Source organism: Eretmochelys imbricata, chromosome 1, assembly GCF_965152235.1.
Source record: "Eretmochelys imbricata isolate rEreImb1 chromosome 1, rEreImb1.hap1, whole genome shotgun sequence".
Classification (NCBI taxonomy): Eukaryota; Metazoa; Chordata; order Testudines; family Cheloniidae; genus Eretmochelys; species Eretmochelys imbricata.
The window spans coordinates 209,613,896-209,633,577 of NC_135572.1; the positions used below are offsets into that span (position 1 = coordinate 209,613,896).

At 46.5% G+C, this 19,682-nt stretch overlaps 1 protein-coding gene across 1 annotated transcript; it reads left to right on the forward strand.

The window, feature by feature from the left end:
* Window positions 1-448: 448 nt before the first annotated feature.
* LOC144259172 (3 beta-hydroxysteroid dehydrogenase/Delta 5-->4-isomerase-like) lies at window positions 449-19,215 on the forward strand. Its single transcript, XM_077807352.1, has 3 exons — window positions 449-602; window positions 10,933-11,097; window positions 18,401-19,215. The coding sequence occupies exons 1-3, from the start codon at window positions 449-451 to the stop codon at window positions 19,213-19,215; spliced, it is 1,134 nt and encodes a 377-aa protein (XP_077663478.1).
* Window positions 19,216-19,682: the final 467 nt, after the last annotated feature.

Consider the following 19,682-nt stretch of genomic DNA (forward strand, 5'->3'; position numbering starts at 1 on the left):
GAGTGCCAGCTGTGCAGTACATAAATACCAGCCACTCTTTAGTTCCTTCCTCCTGAACTCTAGGAAGTTAGAAGCAGGGCCAGAGACAGAAAACTGTGAGGTTTATTTATTATGTACATTCATTTTTAACAGTTAACCTCTTCAGATTTGTGAATTTCCTCATCTTATATATATCTAATTAGTAAGTGCTTAGTGATTTGCCATAAAAAACGTGCAGGCAGCTTCTGAATATTAATGCATCAGTGAAGTTAATCGACAGGTTAATGAAGTTGTTGAGTTAGGGTTGGTGTCTGAAACTGGGTTGTTTTTTCCACTGGAATCCCTTTCTGGTGTTGTCACTGGGCTTCTTGAAGTTGATGCTGTGTCTTTTTCTTCTCAGTCAGGAAGAGGAGCTGCTTTTCCTGGGTCTGGAGTTGGCTGGTTTGCAGCTAGGGAGCAATCAGGTGCCATGTCTTTGGCTGGGGTGAGCTGTCTGGTGACAGGAGCAAGTGGATTTCTTGGCCAGAGAATTGTCCACTTACTGCTGGAGGAGGAGAAGGAGCTGGCTGAGATCCGAACCCTGGACATAGCCTTTAGCGACGAGGCACGCAGGAATTTTACAAGTAAGTGACTATTGTTAGGACAGGGAGATTGGAGGGGGAATTCTTAAGATACAGTCTCAAATAGAACCTCTTGGAAGGTTTTCCCCTTTCATAGGTTTGCAGATCTGGGACTGACTTACCTCAAGCATACTGTGTTTCATTTGCATCCCCAGTAAAGCTAAATAAACATGGCATAAAAATCAGGGGTGTTAAAATGAAATGACAGTAGCTTCACTAGTGACTCTTGGGGCCTCTACATAGTACCGAAGATTATTTATTAGTGTGTTACAATTAATTGGATGGCACTCACCTAATTTTCATTAGTTTGATGCCCACAGGGCAAAATCATTACAAAATTCCTCACCATTGATTAGTGCAAGAGAAGCCAAGAATCAGTTTTCATTTGGGGGCACTGTAGGTCAGGACTGAAAAGAAGAGAGCCCAGCCCCAGAATAGTAAGGGGTGCTGCAAGTCAGGGTTGAGGGGCATTGGCAGAGCAGCAAGAGGGAGGGGGAGCCTCCAAAACTGGAACAGTGGGGGATTCTGCAAGTCAAGAATGGGATACACTGACTGAGCTATGTTGGGATAAGTTTAATTATTATTAATTTTTATTACAGGTAGGGGCTGCTGGGCCCTACAAGACTGCAGCCCCACTGTGGTAGACAGTGTTCAGATAACCTATAGTAAGAGACAGTGCCTGCCTCCAAAAGTTTACGGTCTAACTAAACAAGACAGAGAAGGGTGAGAGAAATAGATTATTATCCCTAGCTGGGAAACTGGAGCACCAAGATTAAGTGATTTGTCCAAGGGCACACAGGACCTCTATGGCACAGCAAGGAACCAATTTTTTTAAAGTGTCTAAATGACTTAGGAGCTTACATCCCTTTGACTTGCAATGAGCCTTAGGCTTCTAAGTCACTTAGGCACATTTGAAAATGTGCCCCTCACTCCAGTGCCTTACCCACCATCCTTTTTGGCAGCCACTGTCTTTATAGAATCACCCTGTACAACTGGATAAAGAATAATAATCTTTCTATAGCATTTTAAATCAATTTATAGACTTCTACAACAGGGATATAATTCTCTATTAAATTGCACAGGGTTTTAGAATAGTTATTTAGAGACCTCTGCTTGTTGGTTTCATCCCTATTAAATTCTATGGCAGGTTCCAGTAAGAATTGGCCAAGGTCCCTGTAGCAGATAGACACTCACCAGCACTGCACCTCCTGCTGGTCGTCCTGGGAATTAGCTCTTTTCCAGCCTTGGAGCACCCTCTGCCAGCCCGTGGCTCATCTACCTCAGGCCCCATGTCCCTCCCAGACCGCGATGCTCCTTACCTCAGGGTTCTGCCCCAGCAGTACCCCCACCCACTGGGTCTCCCCTCCCAGGGGAACCCCCAACTCTCTAAACCCACCCTGCCTCAGTGGCTACTGCCAGTCATCATCTAGCCCCCTTTCACTGGGGCAGACTGCAGTCTGTAATGGCCATTCTTCATTGGCAAGGGGGTTGGACCCGCTGCCTCTGCCTATTCCCAGGCTGCCCCTCTGAAGCCCCCATACCTCTTTAGGCCTTAACCAAGGCCTCAGCTTGGGGAGTTGCCAGGCTGGAGCTCCTCTTGCCCTTTTCCCCAACACTGCTCTGCTTTAGGTACCCTGCTCCTAGGCCACTAGCCCTTCCCACTCCAGAGTGAGAGTGAGACTCCTCTGTCTCCTGGCCCCACAGTCCTCTTATCCAGGCCAGCTGTGGCCTGATTAAGCCAGCCACACTTGAGGCCAGCTACCTCACCAGCCTCCCTCAGCTGCTCTTAATCCCTTTTACCTTGGAGTGGGGCAGTCGCTCCACTACAGTTCCCCACAGCTCAGTTAATGCATCTCACACTTCACTGGCAGCAGCCTGTGCTATTCTAGTCTAAAGGCAGTTCAGACAATGCTGCAAAACCTGCACTCACAAGTGGTCCCCCACTACTGTGTGTTGTTTACTGTTCCTGTAACAGTGTAGTACAAGGTGGAGCATGAGCTTCTTTTTGCTAACTCAGAGCTCTGTGGGGATAATCTAGCCCCCTTAGGAACCAGAGCCGCCTTCTGTGTAATGAAATCCTGACCGGCCGCAACAAAGGTCTCTTTGCTCCTTCTATTTAACAGGACAGCTCCATCCACTATCCCCTTAAACTCTCCCCCCATCCCCTTCCCCAACACATGCCAGATCTGTGCACCTTCTCTCTCACACTCTTTGGGTATTTCTATACTGCAATAAAACAGCTGCATTTGGCCCATGTCAGCTGACTCTGGCTTGCAGGGCTTGGGCTGCAGGGCTATACAATTGCAGTATAGATGTCCGGGTTGGGCTGGAGCCCAGGCTCTGGGACTCTGAGCCAGGATATCTACACTGCAATTATACCTGCAGCCCTAGCTCTGCAAGCCAGTCAGCTGACACAGGCCAGCTGCAGCTGTTTTATTGCAGTGTAGACATACCCTTTAAGATCTGCCCTGCGGCCACTGCCAAAGCAAGTGACACACTGGTTCTTGCGACTTGCAAATGGGAAGGGGTCAAAATGAGTGGCACCACAAGGAGTTCAAGTATATTTGGGACTACCTCTGAATGACACCCCCCACCTCTTCCAAACCCAGATAATTAGCTTTGATCCATATCTGTATCTGTAAATGCAGGTCTAGTGACTATGCTTCAGTGATCTCTGTCAGGAGTAAGTGAAACAATTTGAGCCAGTACCCTTACCACAGTCAGTCCTTGATGCGGGGATTCCTGGTCCAGATGTAGTGTTACTACAAGACCATTGGGCTTGATTCCTTTCACTGACATCCATCCATTATATCCCACTGTAACTCCACTGGCTTCAGGGGAGTTACTCCTGATTTACACTAGAATGGGAAGATCTGGGCCATTATATTCTTTTGCACATACTTATTTCTGGATTTCTTTCAGGCAGCACTGACACAGACATGTGCAGAGAACACTGACTCATTCATTTCATGAGTTCTTTTAATCGGAATGTCCTTGAAAAACAGGGCATGAAGACATGCATTTAACAGCTCTTAGCTTTGTATTTGTTTAGGTCAGGGACTGGGACATTCACATTTTGCCTAATCCAAGGCTTCTTGCTGGACCACATTCAACTTGTATAAAATAGAGGAGATTGCTGACTCCTTCATCCTTAGCATGACGGTGTGTGCTGTGGAAGAGTCAGGTCCTAGCATGCAATGGGGCCAGGATTCTCCACGTCAAAAAAAATATTGTGAGTGGCAGCCTGTCATTTAAACCTTATTAAGAATGACTAAGATAATAGGCCATATTGAAGAATGCAGGCCATGAGCTCCACCCTGAAATGTATCTATCCCACTGCCAACTTTCCCAGTAGTACTCTGGTCTAGTTTATTTGCCCAACATATTAAGGAGATTCTAGGAACTGTTCAGTCTGTTGGCTGCAATATTGATGGCAGACATCCTCACGATGTCATGGATGCCATCAACAGTGGCACAATAGACTGCCCAGCTCGCTAAGACAGAAGCCAAGAAGAACTCTCAACATGGAAGCTGACTCAGATTTTTTGTGACAATTATGAAACCTCAATAAAACCTGCAGTTGTCTGAAAAAAAAAATTACACTGCAAGCTTCTTGAAACATTCAAAATATTGTTAAGTGCTCAATTTCTTTCAAGGAGCATTCTTGATTATTTTAAAGCAGCAGCTTTCACGTCTACCACAGTAGCTATCACTTTACAAAGATTTGTGCTCACATAAGGCCCAGTATTTAAGCATGACATCTAGTGCCAGATGTTCCAAACATGGACAACTAACTCAGCACCATTCCCCATTGGGAAGAGTAGAAGGAGATTCGCATATTGTTGTGTATTATTGCTGTTATTGAAGAAAACAGGTTTAGGAGATTCCACTACAGAAAATCTCAATATAGCAGCTGCCTTATTAAATCCAATATTAGTGTAGAGCTGCAATTAGATTTGTTTGCCCTTGTAGCTGCACTAACAAGAGACATGCACAATATCCCTAGGACTTCACAATAATATAGCTGATCTGGAACCAATAGAGTACATACATGCATACATATAAATGGCTCAGCTTCCCAATAATAAATCAGGTCAAGATGTGACAAATCATTTCATTCCTTACAAATTAAAATAAGATGTGGTTTCACTATTTTTGCAGTGGATGCCTGAGCTACATTCTTTTAATCAGTCATCTATTTATCTACGAATTGATACAGTATGCCTGACTGTGGCATCTCACTCACAATAACTCAGCACTAGTTAGGAGCTATTTGAAGGAAGATCGACAATAAAACGTATTGGGTAAATTTTCAGAAATGCCTAAGTCCTTAGAAGCCTAAGTCCTACTGACTTTAAGTGTTTGCATGTGTTTTAAACAATATGTAGAAGATAGATACAAATAGTTTTGGGCAGCTAATATGACTGAATTGGTAAGGCAGATGCTGCTTGCAGTAGTGCTTAGAGTTTATTACAATAACCATCAAATTCCCAAACACAGACTGCCAAGCAACAGGCAGTACCCTTCTTTAAAGCTCAGATGACACAAACAAAGTGTGGGTCATGCACGCAAAACATCTGCACAGGCTGCCTGCTGTCTTAGAACAGATGCAGCCAAGGAGTGTGTATGCTTGTTGTTCAACAGAATGTACCACAATGAAATGGTTGGGTCGAATTTCTGCCTCTTTCACCAACCCCAAGACACACGTGCTTTTCTAATAGGTGGTTGAAGACCAGACACATACAAGTCATTTGTTCTTTGTCTCTGTCATCCATCTTTGTAATAACCTCCCCCGAGCATTAATACTCCCTCCTCATTGCTCTCCTCATTCCCTCCAGGGCTTAATTTCCCTCTCATACCAATGTACATCAGGAATAACTCATGTGTGAGTCACTGAACTCAATGGGGGTAAAGCTGATGTAAATGAGATGTGATTCTGGCCCATGTTGTACTCATGAAGCAATTTCCATTGATTTCAGTGGAACAGGACATGGTCTATAGTGCCACATTTTAGCCGCAATTCCCCAGTATACCTTTGGACCAGGACTCCATTATGCTAGCTCAGGGGTGGGCAAACTATGGCCCGCCGGACCATCCTGCCCGGCCCCTGAGCTCCCAGCTAAGGAGTCTCGCCCCCTGGCCCCTCCCCCACTGTCCCCTCTCCCCTGCAGACATGACCCCACATGGGCAGTGCAGTTTGCACCCGCCCACCTCCCAAGCTTTCAAATAAGCCTTTCCTGCTACTCTGAGTGGCCTGGCAAGGGTAAGGGGATGGGGGGAGGGCAGGAGGTCCTGGGGGGCAGTCAGGGGGCAGTTAGATGGGGCAGAGGTTCGGGGGCGGCAGTCAGGAGACAGCGAGCAGAGGGGTTGGATAGGGGGTGAGGTCCCGGAGTTCGGGGGGGACAGGGAGCAGGGGGGGTTGGATAGGGGGTGGGGTCCTGGAGGGGCAGTTAGGGATGGGGAGTCCTGGGAGGAGGCGGTTGGAGGACAAGGAGCGGGGGGGGGAGGGGGTTGGATGGGTCAGGGTTCTGAGGGGCGCAGTCAGGGGGTGGATAGGGGGCGGGGATAAGGCTATTTGGGGAGGCACAGCCTTCCCTACCCAGCCCTCTATACCATTTTGCAACCCCAATGTGGCCCTCGGGCCAAAAATTTTGCCCACCCCTGTACTAGGTACTGTACACATGGATTCTACACCAACTGGATTTTTCAGGTGATAATCCTAGTTAGTAGATGTTAGAACAAGCCCAGTGACTGCATATTTCCAGAATATTCACAGGTGTCTTTGTCTGTCAAGAGTGGGCCCACATATGTAATCAAACATTTTGCATATACACAAGTAGAAAACCAGTTTAGTTTACAATGTAAGTAGGTAATAATGTGAGCTATAAAATGAATGAGTATGAGAGAGAATGTATCAGTCACCAGATATGTGGCACTGTTTTTAGATTAAGGCTTAGATCTTCGTATCACTTCATAAACCAGCAGTCAGGTCAGAAAGACTATGTGAGGAAATATATAAAAACAAATGGAAGAAAGGGGAAGTTGATAGTAGTGAACAGAAATCAGGAGTTAGGAATAGTAGAAAATTGATAAGAGAAGCAAAAGAACAGAAAGCAAAATCTATGGCCAGCAGAGTTAAGGACAATAAAAAATAATTTTTAAAATATATTAGGAACAAAAAGAATCCTGCCAGTGGTACTGGTCCGTTATTAGATGGAAATGGTAGAATTATCAATAATAATGCAGAAAAAGCAGGTATGCTCAATAAATATTTCTGTTCTGTACTTGGAAATATAGATGATATCATAGAATCATAGAATATCAGGGTTGGAGGGGACCTCAGGAGATCATCTAGTCCAACCCCCTGCTCAAAGCAGGACCAATCCCCAATTTTTGCCCCAGATCCCTAAATGGCCCCCTCAAGGATTGAACTCACAACCCTGGGTTTAGCAGGCCAATGCTCAAACCACTGAGCTATCCTTCCCCCACAAAGGGAGTGATGAGGGTGGGATATAGTCTAATCACATGGAGATGATAGCACTCTTTCCATTCCACTGGTATTTCTGGAGGATGTTAAGTGGTAGTTACAAAGGTTAGACATTTTTAAATCAGGAGGTCCAGATAACTGGCCTCCAAGAGTTTTAAAAGAGCTGGCTGAATGCTGATTTTCAGTAAGTCCTGTAGCATTGGAGAAGTTTCAGACGAACGGAAAAAAGCAAATGTTGTGCCTATTTTTAAAAAGGGTAAAAGGGATGACCGGCTAAATATAGAGTTGTCAGTTTGATGTCAATCCTAGGCAATATTATGGAGAAGCTGATATGGGACTCTATTAATAACAAATTAAAGGAGGGTAATATAATTAATGCAAATTAACAAAGATTGATGGAAAACAGACCCAGTCAAACTGATGCAGTATCTTTTTTTGATGAGATTGAAAGTTTGGTTGCTAACGGTAACAGTGTTGGTGCAATAGACTTAGACTTCTGCACTGCACAACATTTTAATTAAAATACTAGAACGATATAAAACCAACAAGCACACTGAATGGATGAGTGCTGGCTAACTGATCGGTCTCAAAATGTAATTGTAAACAGGGAATTGTCATCAAGTGGGTGTGTTTCCAGTGTGGTCCTGAAGGGCTCAGGCCTTGGTCCTGTGCTATTTAACATCTTTATCCATGACCTGGAAAAAAACATAAAATCACACGGATAATCTTTGCAGATGAAACAAAAATTGGGGGAGTGGTAAATAATGAAGAGGACAGGTCATTGATACAGAGTGATTTGGATTATTTGGTATACTGGGTGCAAGCAAAAATATGTGTTTTAATATGGCTAAATGTAAATGTATATACCTAGGAACAAAGAATGTAGGCCGTACTTACAGGATGGGGGGACTGTATCCTGGGAATCAGTGACTCTGAAAAAGATTTTGGTGGATAATCAGCTGAACATGAGCTCCCAATGTGACGCTCTGTCCAAAAGAACTAATGTGATCCAGAAATGCATAAATGGGAATCTGGAGTTGAGGTTAAAATGTTATTTCTGTATTTGGCATTTATGTGACAGTGCTGGAATGCTGTGTCCAGTTCTGGTGTCTACAGTTCAAAGATGTTGATAAATTGGAGAGGGTTCAGAGAAGTGCCAACAGAATGATTAAAGGATTGGAAACATGCCTTATAGTAATAGACTCAAGAAGCTGAATCTATTTAGTTTAATAAAGAGAGGGATAAGGGGTGACTTGATCACTTTTTATAAGTACCTGAATGGGGAATGAATATTTAATAATGGACTCTTCAATCTAGCAGAGAAAGGTACAACAGGATCAAATGGCTGGGCAACAAAAATGATTAGGGGTACTGGAACGGCTTCCGTATGAGGTGAGATTAATAAGACTGGAACTTTTCAGCTTGGAAAAAAAATGACTAAGTGGGGGATATGATTGAGGTCTATAAAATCATGACTGGTATGGAGAAAGTAAATAAGGAAGTGTTATTTACTCCTTCTCATAACACAAGAACTAGGGGTCACCAAATGAAATTAATAGGCAGCAGGTTTAAAACGAACGAAAGGAAGCATTTCTTCACACAGTGCACAGGCAACCGGTGGAACTCTTTGTCTCTAACGTTGTGAAGGCCAAGACTATAACAGAGTTCAAAAAAGAACTAAATAAATTCATGGAGGATAGGTCCATCAATGGCTATTAGCCATGGTGGGCAGGGATGGTGTCCCCAACCTCTGTTTGCCAGAAGCTGGGAATGAGCAACAGTGAATGGATCACTTGATGATTACCTGTTCATTCCCTCGGGGGCACCTGGCATTGGCCACTGTCAGAAGACAGGACACATGGCTAGATGAACCTTTGATCTGACCCAGTATGGCCGTTTTTATGTTCTTAAATTGAAGCTAGACAAATTCAGACTAGGAATAAAGTATACATTTTAAACAATAAATGTAAATTAACCATTGGAACAATTTTCCCAGGGTTGTGGTGGATTCTCCATTACTGACAATTTTTTAATCAAGACTGGATGTTTTTTCTAAAAGCTCTGCTCTAGGAATTATTTTGTAGAAGTTTTTTATTATTCAGGAGGTCAGACTAGATGATCACAAAGATACCTTCTGACCTCAGAATCTATGAATAGGTTAGTCTCCTGAGAATTGTAATACTTTGGCCTAATTTGGGACCATTGTGATCATCTAGTCTGACCTCCTGAATAATAAAAAACTGGGTTTAGTATGGGGGGCTGGGTGGTATTGGTGACCTTTGATATATACAGGAGGGTCAGATTAGATGATCACAATGGTCCCTTCTGGCTTTTGCATCTATGGAAAAGAGACATTAAAATAGTTTTTTTAATTAATAAAAGTTCATTACTGTCATATTAAATCGGCAGTGGGATACCCACAGAGAAAACTTCTTAAAAGCTCTTTGTATTCAGTGGCAACGCACAATAAGTGTATATATTGGATAGCTCAGTGGTTTGAGCATTGGCCTGCTAAACCCAGGGTTGTGAGTTCAATCCTTGAGGGGGGCATTTAGGGATCTGGGGCAAAAATTGGGGATTGGCCCTGCTTTGAGCAGGGGGGTTGGACTAGATGACCTCCTGAGGTCCCTTCCAACCCTGATATTCTATGATTCTATGATCTATGATATTAGCCTTTCATCATTAAAAATCTGGGGTGATATCCTGGCTGTAATGAAGTCAGTCGTTAAACTCCAGGATTTCACCCCTGGATTTCAATTGTGGTTCAGGCTGTAAGTGAAATAAACTGGGGTTAGGGGGTCCTTGCCTGCAATGGCCATTGGTTGACATCATAATACTGTAGCTGTCACAGCATAAGAGACTAGAAGACAAGGGTTGGCACCACTATGTTGCGTGATGGACACCTGAAAAAATTACTGTACTTGGTGACGGACATTGGGGCGTAGCAGAACTTGGGAGCGATGTATGACCTAGGACAGGATTTGTAGAGGTACTGCAAGTCAGGGCTGAGATGAAGACAGCCCAGCTCTAGAACAACAGGTTTGCTGCAGGTCAGGATTGAGGTACATTAGCAGATGCGTGTGTGGAGCCCAGGCCCGAAAAAGCAGGCAGTATGGCAAGTCAGGACGAGATGTATCAAGAGAGTAGAGTCTAGAGCCATCACTGGAATAGCAGGAGGTTCTGCAGATTAAAACTGCAGTGCTTTATGAAAGCTGAGACTGGGGTCCAGCCCTGGAGTAGCAAAGAGTTCAGGACTGACGGGCCTCAAAAAGACATGTGAGAACTGCATTGGAAGAGCTGTGGGAGTAGGGCTGGAAGAACAAGGAGGTTTATTGGACAGGAATTGTGTGCATCCGCAGTGCGTGCGTCTCATGACTGGAGGGATGCTGCCAGGCATCTTTAAGGGAAAATCCTACTTTCATGAGTAGCAAAGCATCACACTTATCAATATATGTACTACACAGTGTGCATGTAAAAAGAGATTTGTAGCCCTGCTCTAGGCAGTTTTCTGGGACTTGCTGGCACTGAACAATGTTTCTCTTTTTTTTTTTTTTTTTTAAAAAAAGGACCTGGTTGTATGTTTGCTCCAAACACATTCCAGAAATTAGCAAATATAAGACTTATATGAAACTGTAACTAGAGCTTAAAAGAATATAATCAGTGGGAAAAGGCCATATAGTTTGCCTGCCCCCATAATATCCCTCAGCCCAAGCAGTCAGTGTTCCACAACTGCAACCATGAAATCAGCACAAGTATTTCTCTTGGCTTGGCGCCTCACCACTCCCTTTATTACACTTCTTTGACATGCCGATGAAGGCCTCTCTTTGTTTCATGTTGCTCTTGCAGATTTCAAGGGTCAGACTGTGGTGAAGATCTTGGAAGGGGACATCCGGGATGCTACATTCTTGAACAGCGCCTGCGAGGGTGTCTCCCTTGTCATCCATACAGCATCCATCATTGACACCTTGGGCCTTGTAGAGAAGCAGCTGCTCTGGGAAGTCAATGTAACAGGTGAGCAGAGTGTATTTCCTTTATTGTTTTAAGCCTTGAGCTATAGCAATGACCATCATCTGCCTCCAGAAGGACACAGTTTTCATGACTGAGCACCTGATTCACAGGGTTGCCCTGATGCACCTTGTGCAGTCATTTACACCCACCCAAAGTGTGTGTAAAACTTTGCTGGGGTGATTGGGTAGCATTGTGCACCTACTTTGCAGCAGTGGAAAGATGCAGGGCAATGCAGAATCAGGCCCCAAGACTAGAATTTAGGGACTTCAGGGAGAGGAGACACCGTTTAATTCCTATCTTCTGTCATACATCTCCCTCCCCACCAAGGTGCAGTGCAAAATTATTCCCTACAGCAACAGTAGTTTGGCTTTGGGCGTGTTAGCCTTGTTCTGACTGGGCCTTTTCAGTACCCACACACATCAGCAAAAGGAGGCGAATCCCCATGCCCGCCATGTTAACTGGCTGAAAAATGCACAGAAAGGTATTTTTAATTTCCTGTCCTTCCACAGCCCCACTGCCAGCACCTATTCCCCTTCTCCTCCATGGCTGCAAAGATTTGCCTGTTTATGTATTAAAGTACTACAGGTTTTATATACAATTACCCTCATCTCCGATAACCACCTCACCCTGGGACTCTCCCAGGTCTGTGCTTCTCCTTTCCTTTTCCACTCTCTTCACCCTAGTCCTTCCCTCTGCCTTTTCCCCTGCAATTGAACCTCAAAGGCAGGAGGGGCTCCTAGGTCCTCCCAGAAGCTCATTGTTAAAATTCCATCATCAAACTGAAGGGAGGGTTTAAGTGATTTCCCTGTCAGCGATAGAGTCCCCCTTCCCAGAGCCTCCTAAACCAGCCCTGCCATCATCTGTCCCTATATCATTCAAATAGTGCTGAAAAGCAAATATTGTCCTGCTGAAATGCTCCAGGTTGCATCAAATGTCAGGGAATTTGAATACATTTCCCAAGAAAAGGAGACCCCCCCTCACCCCAGATCATTATCCCCACTTGAAGTTATGCTTTGAGCCCTGCGCTCTACTCCCCCAGTACTCAGTGGATCCCTAGAGCTGCATCACTCAAAACTAGTTGGTCTGCCCTGTTCTGCCATCCCCCTGCCTCGGCTGAGAAAGCGTTTTTATTTAAATGACTATACTTCCCAGTCCTTCGTGCCTCACAGCAGCAGGCATGGACCTGGGACACAGAGCTTCTCACAGACACACGGAAACATATTTGTGGGAATCCCTTGTTTGGATATTGTCGCCCATCATTGTTCAGATTAACATTACTGCTTCTCCCTGTAGCCAGGCGTAACAGAATGTAGCAAGTGCTGCTCCGTGGCCTCACTAGGACTGCTGTGCGGGGACTCCAGGGATAAAAAAGTTTGGATTCCCTTCACAGCAGTCTGGTGGATGGCCTGAAGGGAGCACTCAGCTGGATCTGTGACAACAAGCTTCATCGGAGGCAGCTGGGGTTACATTTCAGTTATAGTCAGTGGTGAGCTGGAGCCGGTTTGCACTAGAACCGGTTGTTAAATTTAGAAGCCCTTTTAGAACTGGTTGCTCCGCGAGAGACAACCGGTTCTAAAAGAGCTTCTAAATTTAACCGGCCAAAAGTGGTACCTTAGGCGCCGACTCCATGGGTGCTCCAGCCCTGGAGCACCCAAGGGGAAAATTTGGTGGGTGCAGAGCACCCACCGGCAGCTTCCTGCCGCACCCCCGGCCCCAGCTCACCTCTGCTCCGCCTCCTCCCCTGAACGCGCCGCCCTGCTCTGCTTCTCCACCCCCCAAGGCTTCCCGCGAATCAGCTGTTCGCGCGGGAAGCTGGGGCAGGCTGAGAAGCAGGCCGCGGCTTCCCGCTCAGGCCCAGGGAGGTGGAATTGAGCTGGGGCGGGGGGGGGGGGGAGGGGGTGTGCGAGGAGGGTCGCCCGCGCCGCAGCAGGTAAGCTGGGGGGGGGGGGGCGCATAGGGGAACCGCTCCCTGCCCCAGCTCACCTCCGCCACCCTTGGCCTGGGTGTGAAGCTGCCGCCTGCTTCTCAGCCCTCCCCGGCTTCCCGCTGAACAGCTGATTCACAGGAAGCCGGGGGGCGGAGAAGCAGAGTGGGGCAGTGCGTTCAGGGGAGGAGGCGGAGCTGAGGTGAGCTGGGGCTGGGCGGGGAGCTGCCGGTGAGTGCTCTGCACCCACAAAATTTTTCCCGTGGATGCTCCAGCCCCGGAGCACCCAGGGAATCGGCGCCTAAGGTGCCACTTTTGATGTGATCAGTGGGGGGAGCGGCCGCTCCCCCTGCTCCCCCCCAGCTACGCTCCCCCGCCCCTAGGAGCCAGAGGGATCTGCCGGATGCTTCCTGGGAGCTGCCCCAGATAAGCACCTCCGGGACTCCCCACCTCGCCCCCCGGCAGGTGTCTCTGGCTCTTAGGGGTGGGGTGGGCACCGACTACGGTGGCCCATGAGACCCTCCTGCCTGGTTCTGGGGGCAGTCAGGGGACAGGGGAGCAGGGTGGATGGAGGAGGGGTCCGGGGGGGGTGTGTCAAGGAATGCGTGGGGGGTTGGATGGGGCAGGAGTCCCGGGGGTTGCGGGTGGGTAACGACCCCCTCGTGGAGTGAGGAGGGAACCCATTGTTAAGATTTTGGCAGCTCATCACTGGTTATAGTTCAATGTGGGAAAGAAGAGAAGGAAGAGAACGGAAATTGTGGGAAAGAAGGAGGGAAAGGGAGAGAGGCAACTGGCAGTCTGAATCTGCTTCTGTCACCCATGAGCTCAGCAGCCAGCACCTTTAATTCTATCTGTTCAGTAGGAAGTGTGAATTGAAAGTGCCCACAAATTTCAGCAGAGAAGGCAGCTGGCCAGGCTCCTGGTGGGAGGGGCCAGGGAGAAATCTGGGAACCTTAGGGAAAAAACATCTATGGGTGGTGCACAATATATACACATACACACTAATAATGGCTTAGAAAGGGTATTTATAACTCTCCCCTATTTTCTCTTACACTGCAAATTATTTTTTCACAGCAGAATACATTGCATTAAATCCTATGAAAACCAAATTTGTTAAAGGTTATAACAACAGGAGAGAGGCTGGGGAGGTGGAGCTGAGTATGCCCAACCCCTTCCTTTAGGCAGGAGGGTACTAGGCAGAGACAGAATTTTGAAAATTCTTTGCACATTTATAAAACAACCTCAAAAGTCCCTCTAAACAACAAGTATCTCTACAAGGTGCTTACTACAGCTAGAAACTAAAAACTAAAGCTGAATGGAATGTGTTTAGTAGAATTACCTGTCAGAGAGCACCGAACAGCCTAGTGATCCTGCTCCTAGGCCTCAACATCAGAGGGAAAGCCAGGAGCAGAGAGCACCACAGAAACCCAAAACACACCTCCCAGTGTGCAGAAAGTACTGAAGTCCCCCTCGGGCACCACCTGAGAACACTAGCTCACGAGTGCTCCGCTGCCTTGTGGCTGTCCCAGCACCCAGCTACATACAGGATGCCCTCAGGATGAACCTTTTGTTTCTGCTTGATAACTGACCTAGTCTAACAAAGGTATGTGTCAAGCACACATAGGCAGTGACACTTACAAGAGTCTGACCGTGGACACTGATCAAGCTCCAATTCTGATTCACTCATGTTGTTAAAGAATTCTTCTGTTTAAATTATCAAGTCATGATCCAAATTGTGAGGATAAAGGCCTGCCCTCCTGCACAGGATCCACAGCATTTGGAGTCGAGGCCTCCAGCTTATTCCGTGGAGATGCACGGTGTGAGAGGGAACCCTGCCTCTCTCAACCTCCCCTCCAATTGAATTATCTGGGAGGAGCCCTCATGGTGTTTTCCTCCATCATAGCTACCTCTGCATCTGACCCCAACGAAGGACTTTGGGATTTGGCCCAATACCATCAAGAGTTTGCACTTCCCTCAGTGACCTCATCCACCTCATGGAAAGCTCATTTCAAAGCTCTTAGGAGACTTTGTAAAAATTAAATGCAATGAAGGGTGAAACATTAGGTCTGAGAATTCAGACCCCTAAGAGTCATGAAAGGGAGATGTTAAGCTGAGAGCAACCTAAACCATGGCTTTCTCTGCCACACAATCACATACAAGTTATCAGTGGTCCCGCTAAGTTTTGTTTGGTGGGTTTTGTTAGTTTGTTCAGGCCCTTATTCAGTCCTGACTCAGGTAAAATTTCCTCTCGAGTCAATGGGACTACTCATGTAAGTAAATAATACTTATGTGAGTAGGAATTTACAGCACTGGGCCATTAAATAAATATACACTACATGAAATATGAGCAAATTAACATTGTTGTGAGTACCTGAACTTTTGTATGTCCACAATATTCTATTTTAAATCCACATCCTTAATACAATTTTGTATGCATTTAAATTTATTGGGGTCAGAGTTATACTGAACAGATGCTACTTTTGAAGATCTCCCCCTCCCCCGCCATTTTTGTACCTCACTAGTTTTTCATTACTTTAAAAAAAAATTTTCACTGGTATGGAAAGCTAATTAAGAACTTTCCTAAAACCCTGTATTGCATATCAGCTAGACATACTGACTTATATGAATTCAATTTTTGTAACTATTTTATTCTTGGCTGCATAACAAAAGTGGTTTTTTTTAAAACAAGATCTTCATTACTTCCTAGCTGTTCAAACATCTTTTCTTTATTTTTCTTGTTAAAGACTGAAGGAATTCACTATGCCAGTCATGTTAAAGTCAATAATTCCTTCCACTTCACTTCTCATTATTAAACAAATCTAAATATTTCACTAGTGTTTCTTTTTCCTTTGATAAAACTACAAAAGCCTTTTTTATTCCCCTTAGTCCCTTTGGCAATATTAACTCGTTCTGCATTTTGCTGGCTTTGCCTTTTCCACTAACAGACTGAATAGTCTTGCATGGACATTTCCCTCCTTTATTTCTAACTATGATTAATTTAACACTCAGATCTTTGATTTCTGAAGTCATGTCGGGAATTTCTTGTTTATTTAATTTTGTCTGTTTTGCTGTGCTTAGGAGACGAAGTTTAGCATGCAGCCTTTGGTGTATGCATTATAACAGCATTTAATTTGAAAAATAATGTGATTGTGCATTTAAAAAATACTTATATTCCATAGCGAAAGCTATGGTAAAGACAGCGTCAAAATTCCAAAGTGAAAAGCAACAGTCAGGAAATGCCAAAGTGACGGATGCGCTCTGCTCCTTGTACATTATAATATAGTCTTTGATTACATGATTATATACATTATCTTTACAGTGTCCTACTTTATTCAAGGCCTGATCCAAAGCTGATTGAAGTCAATGGAAAGATTACCACTGAATACAGCTGATTTTGTATCAAGCCCTCAGGCTGCAGTTTAAACAAAGAATTCTAAACTCATTTCGCAAAGCACTTAAGCACATGCTTCTGTCTCAGGATGGATAGACTGTAACACTGGGGCCTCAGTACACAGGCAGGATGGTGCATAATGAATGAGGCTGTGTCTTAAAGATCCCTGTCTCAACTGTGTAAATTTGAAGTCAATGAGTTTGAGTACTTTGAGTTTACACTAGTATAAGTGAGAGCAAAATATAACCCTCAGTGCACAGCCTAGACACTACACAGACCAAACCAAAAACAAGTAGGTGTTTGATTAAAGAGCATGTATATGTTTCATCCCTGTATAACTCAAACAGCTGAGTTGACTCCCTCTTCCCAACTGGGAAAAAAAACAAACCCAAAAAACTAAAATATTCAGTTTGGTTGAACCTACCACCTAATTCAAGAGAGGATTACTGTCAGCTTCCAGAGTAAAGAACTCATAGTTTCAGGGGGAGCTTGGACAGCTGTTTCAAGAGATGCTATTTCAAGCTAATAAGCAATAAGTCCTGGTTGGGGAGCACTAAACCTGAAGCTCCATCAGCAGGGATCACTCTAGCTGCAAGCAAACTAGGCAGCGGCCTAAGGCAGAAGATTGCTGGACAAAGCCATTTTGGGGCCTGTTTGCACAGTGCTCCAGATTGGTCTACTGGGGTGTGAATGGCAAAGCGCTCTAACCTTAGGGATACCATATATTAACATTAAAAAAAGAGGACACTCCAGGGGGTAGCCCCGCCCCATCCACTCCCTCCCACTTCCTGCCCCCTGACTCCCCCTCCCCGAACCCCCAACCCATCCAACCCTCCCTGCTCCTTGTCCCCGATCTCCCTCTCCTGGGACCCATGCCCCTAACCACTCCCCGGGACTCTACCCCTATCTAAGCCTCCCTTCTCCTTGTCCCCGACTGCCCCCTCCTCAGATCCCCCACCCTAACTGCCCCCCTAGCACCCCACCCCCTACCTGTCCCCCGACTGCCCCCCGAACCTCCGCCCCATCCAACCCCCCCTCCTCTCCCTGCCCCCTGACTGCTCCGAACCCTCTCCACACCCCCGCCCCCTGACAGCCCCCCCAACCATCCAACGCCCCCCCCGCTCCCTGTCTCTTGACTGCCCCCCCCCAGGACCCCATGCCCCTTCTCCAACCCCCCAGCCCCCTTACCGTGCCGCTCAGACCAGCGCGTCTGCCTCCACGCGGAGCCAGACACGCTGCTGCGCTGCCCCGCGGAGCGCGCAGTCCGGCCGTGCGGAGGCTGCAGGGGAGGAGACGGGGGGAGCGGGGGCGGGGCTCTGGCTGCTGGAGGCCCCGATGCGAGCGGCTCAAGCCGGCCGGGCCGCCCTGTCAGCCGCGCCACGCTCTGCGTTGGGAGGGAAATCCCGGACCTTTTGAGAGTTTTACAAATTCCTCCCCGAGGGCTATTGAATACCCCCAAAGCCGGACATGTCCGTGAAAATAGGGACCTATGGTAACCCTGTCTAACGTGTAACACTCTCACGGCCCCATGTGGACCTTGCTGGCACGAGCTAAAACGTACCTAGTTCACATTGCTGGACTCCTGTTTCAAGCAGCATTACAGTAACGCACTAGCAGCGCTTTGAAGTGCAAGCGTGCTGGCGCGCGGGACTCCACCTCCGGGAGGGGATTAGCTCCGAGCAGCACCGGGAGCCTGTCTACACTAGCACTTTAAAGTGCTCAGACTTGCTGCGCTCAGGGGGGTGATTTTTCACCCCCCTGAGCCAGCAAATTACAGCGCTATAAAATGTAAGTGTAGACAAGCCAGCAGGGTCTACACAGGGCAGGCAGAGTGCTCTGCAATTCACCACCACCCCCGCAGAGTGGTCTGCAACGCCAGGTAGTCAAGTGGGTAGGCTATTTTGAGTACAGCAGCAGATTGTCTTGAGCGGCCTCTGGCCATCAGGCAACCCAGTTATCTACTGCTTTACTAACATGTTCCTCTTTTCAAGGTACCCAGCTACTGCTGGATGCCTGTGTCCGCAGTAATGTCCAGCACTTCATCTACACCAGTACCATAGAAGTCATAGGCCCAAACTGCAGAGGGGACCCCATCTGCAATGGGGATGAAGATACAGCCTACCAGAGCACATCAGGATTTCCTTATGCCCAGAGTAAGAGACTGGCAGAGACGTCTGTTCTGAAGGCAAATGGTCAGGCACTGAAGGATGGTGGCATCTTCCTGACGTGTGCCTTGAGGTCCATGTACATCTTTGGAGAAGGATGCCGGTTTCTCCAGACTCACCTGGATAAAAGCCTCTTGAATAAAAATGTCTACCTGCGGATTTCTAGGAAAGACGCTCTGGTGAATCCTGTATATGTGGGAAACATTGCATGGGCTCACATCCAGGTGGCAAAAGCCTTGAGGAACCCGGAAAGAGCCAAGCATGTCAAAGGGCACTTCTACTACATCTCTGATGACACTCCTCACATGAGCTATGCCGACCTAAATTATGAGCTGACCAAGGAGCTGGGGTTTGGGATTGAGCCCCACCCACCCATGCCGCTGATGATGCTGTACTACTTTGCGCTTCTGCTAGAAGTTGTGAGCTTCCTACTTAGGCCCTTTGTCAAATACATCCCCTCCACCAACCGTCACCTTGTGATCTTGCTGAACACGCAGTTCACGTTCTCCTACAGGAAGGCATGGCGGGATTTTGGCTACATGCCCCGCTACAAATGGAAAGAGGCCAAGCAGCGCACCAGCCAGTGGATTGCCTCACTGATTCCACAAAGGAGGGCGTACCTGAAACACAAGGCTGTCTAAGCCTGAGAGAAACAGAAGCATGGCAAGACAAGCCGGCCCATGAGCCCACAGGTGAGCTGGAGGAATTGCAGTAATGGACAACAACAAAGCATTGAAATGTGAAATCTATGTGATGAAAAGTTGGAATGAATAAAGAATATGAAACTCTTCATTTGTTTGTGGTGGATGGGCTGATTGGTTATCACAGTTACTTTATAATCTACAGCCACCTCTCCCTCTCTGCAACACAGATATTTTTATTTGAGTAGAGTCCCTTCTGAAGTACACTCAGCCCTTCCCTTTCTCTTAACTTTATCTGAGACTTTTGGGAAAAGAGTAAAGGCTCCATTATTATCTTTCCCAGCAGTGGATGGATACCCACACACACACGCCACACTCCACCTACCATCATCAAATTATATCCATATAAAACTGGTGGGAGCAACCTGACTGTAAATGCTCTTATAACAAGGAGGGACAGTAGTCCA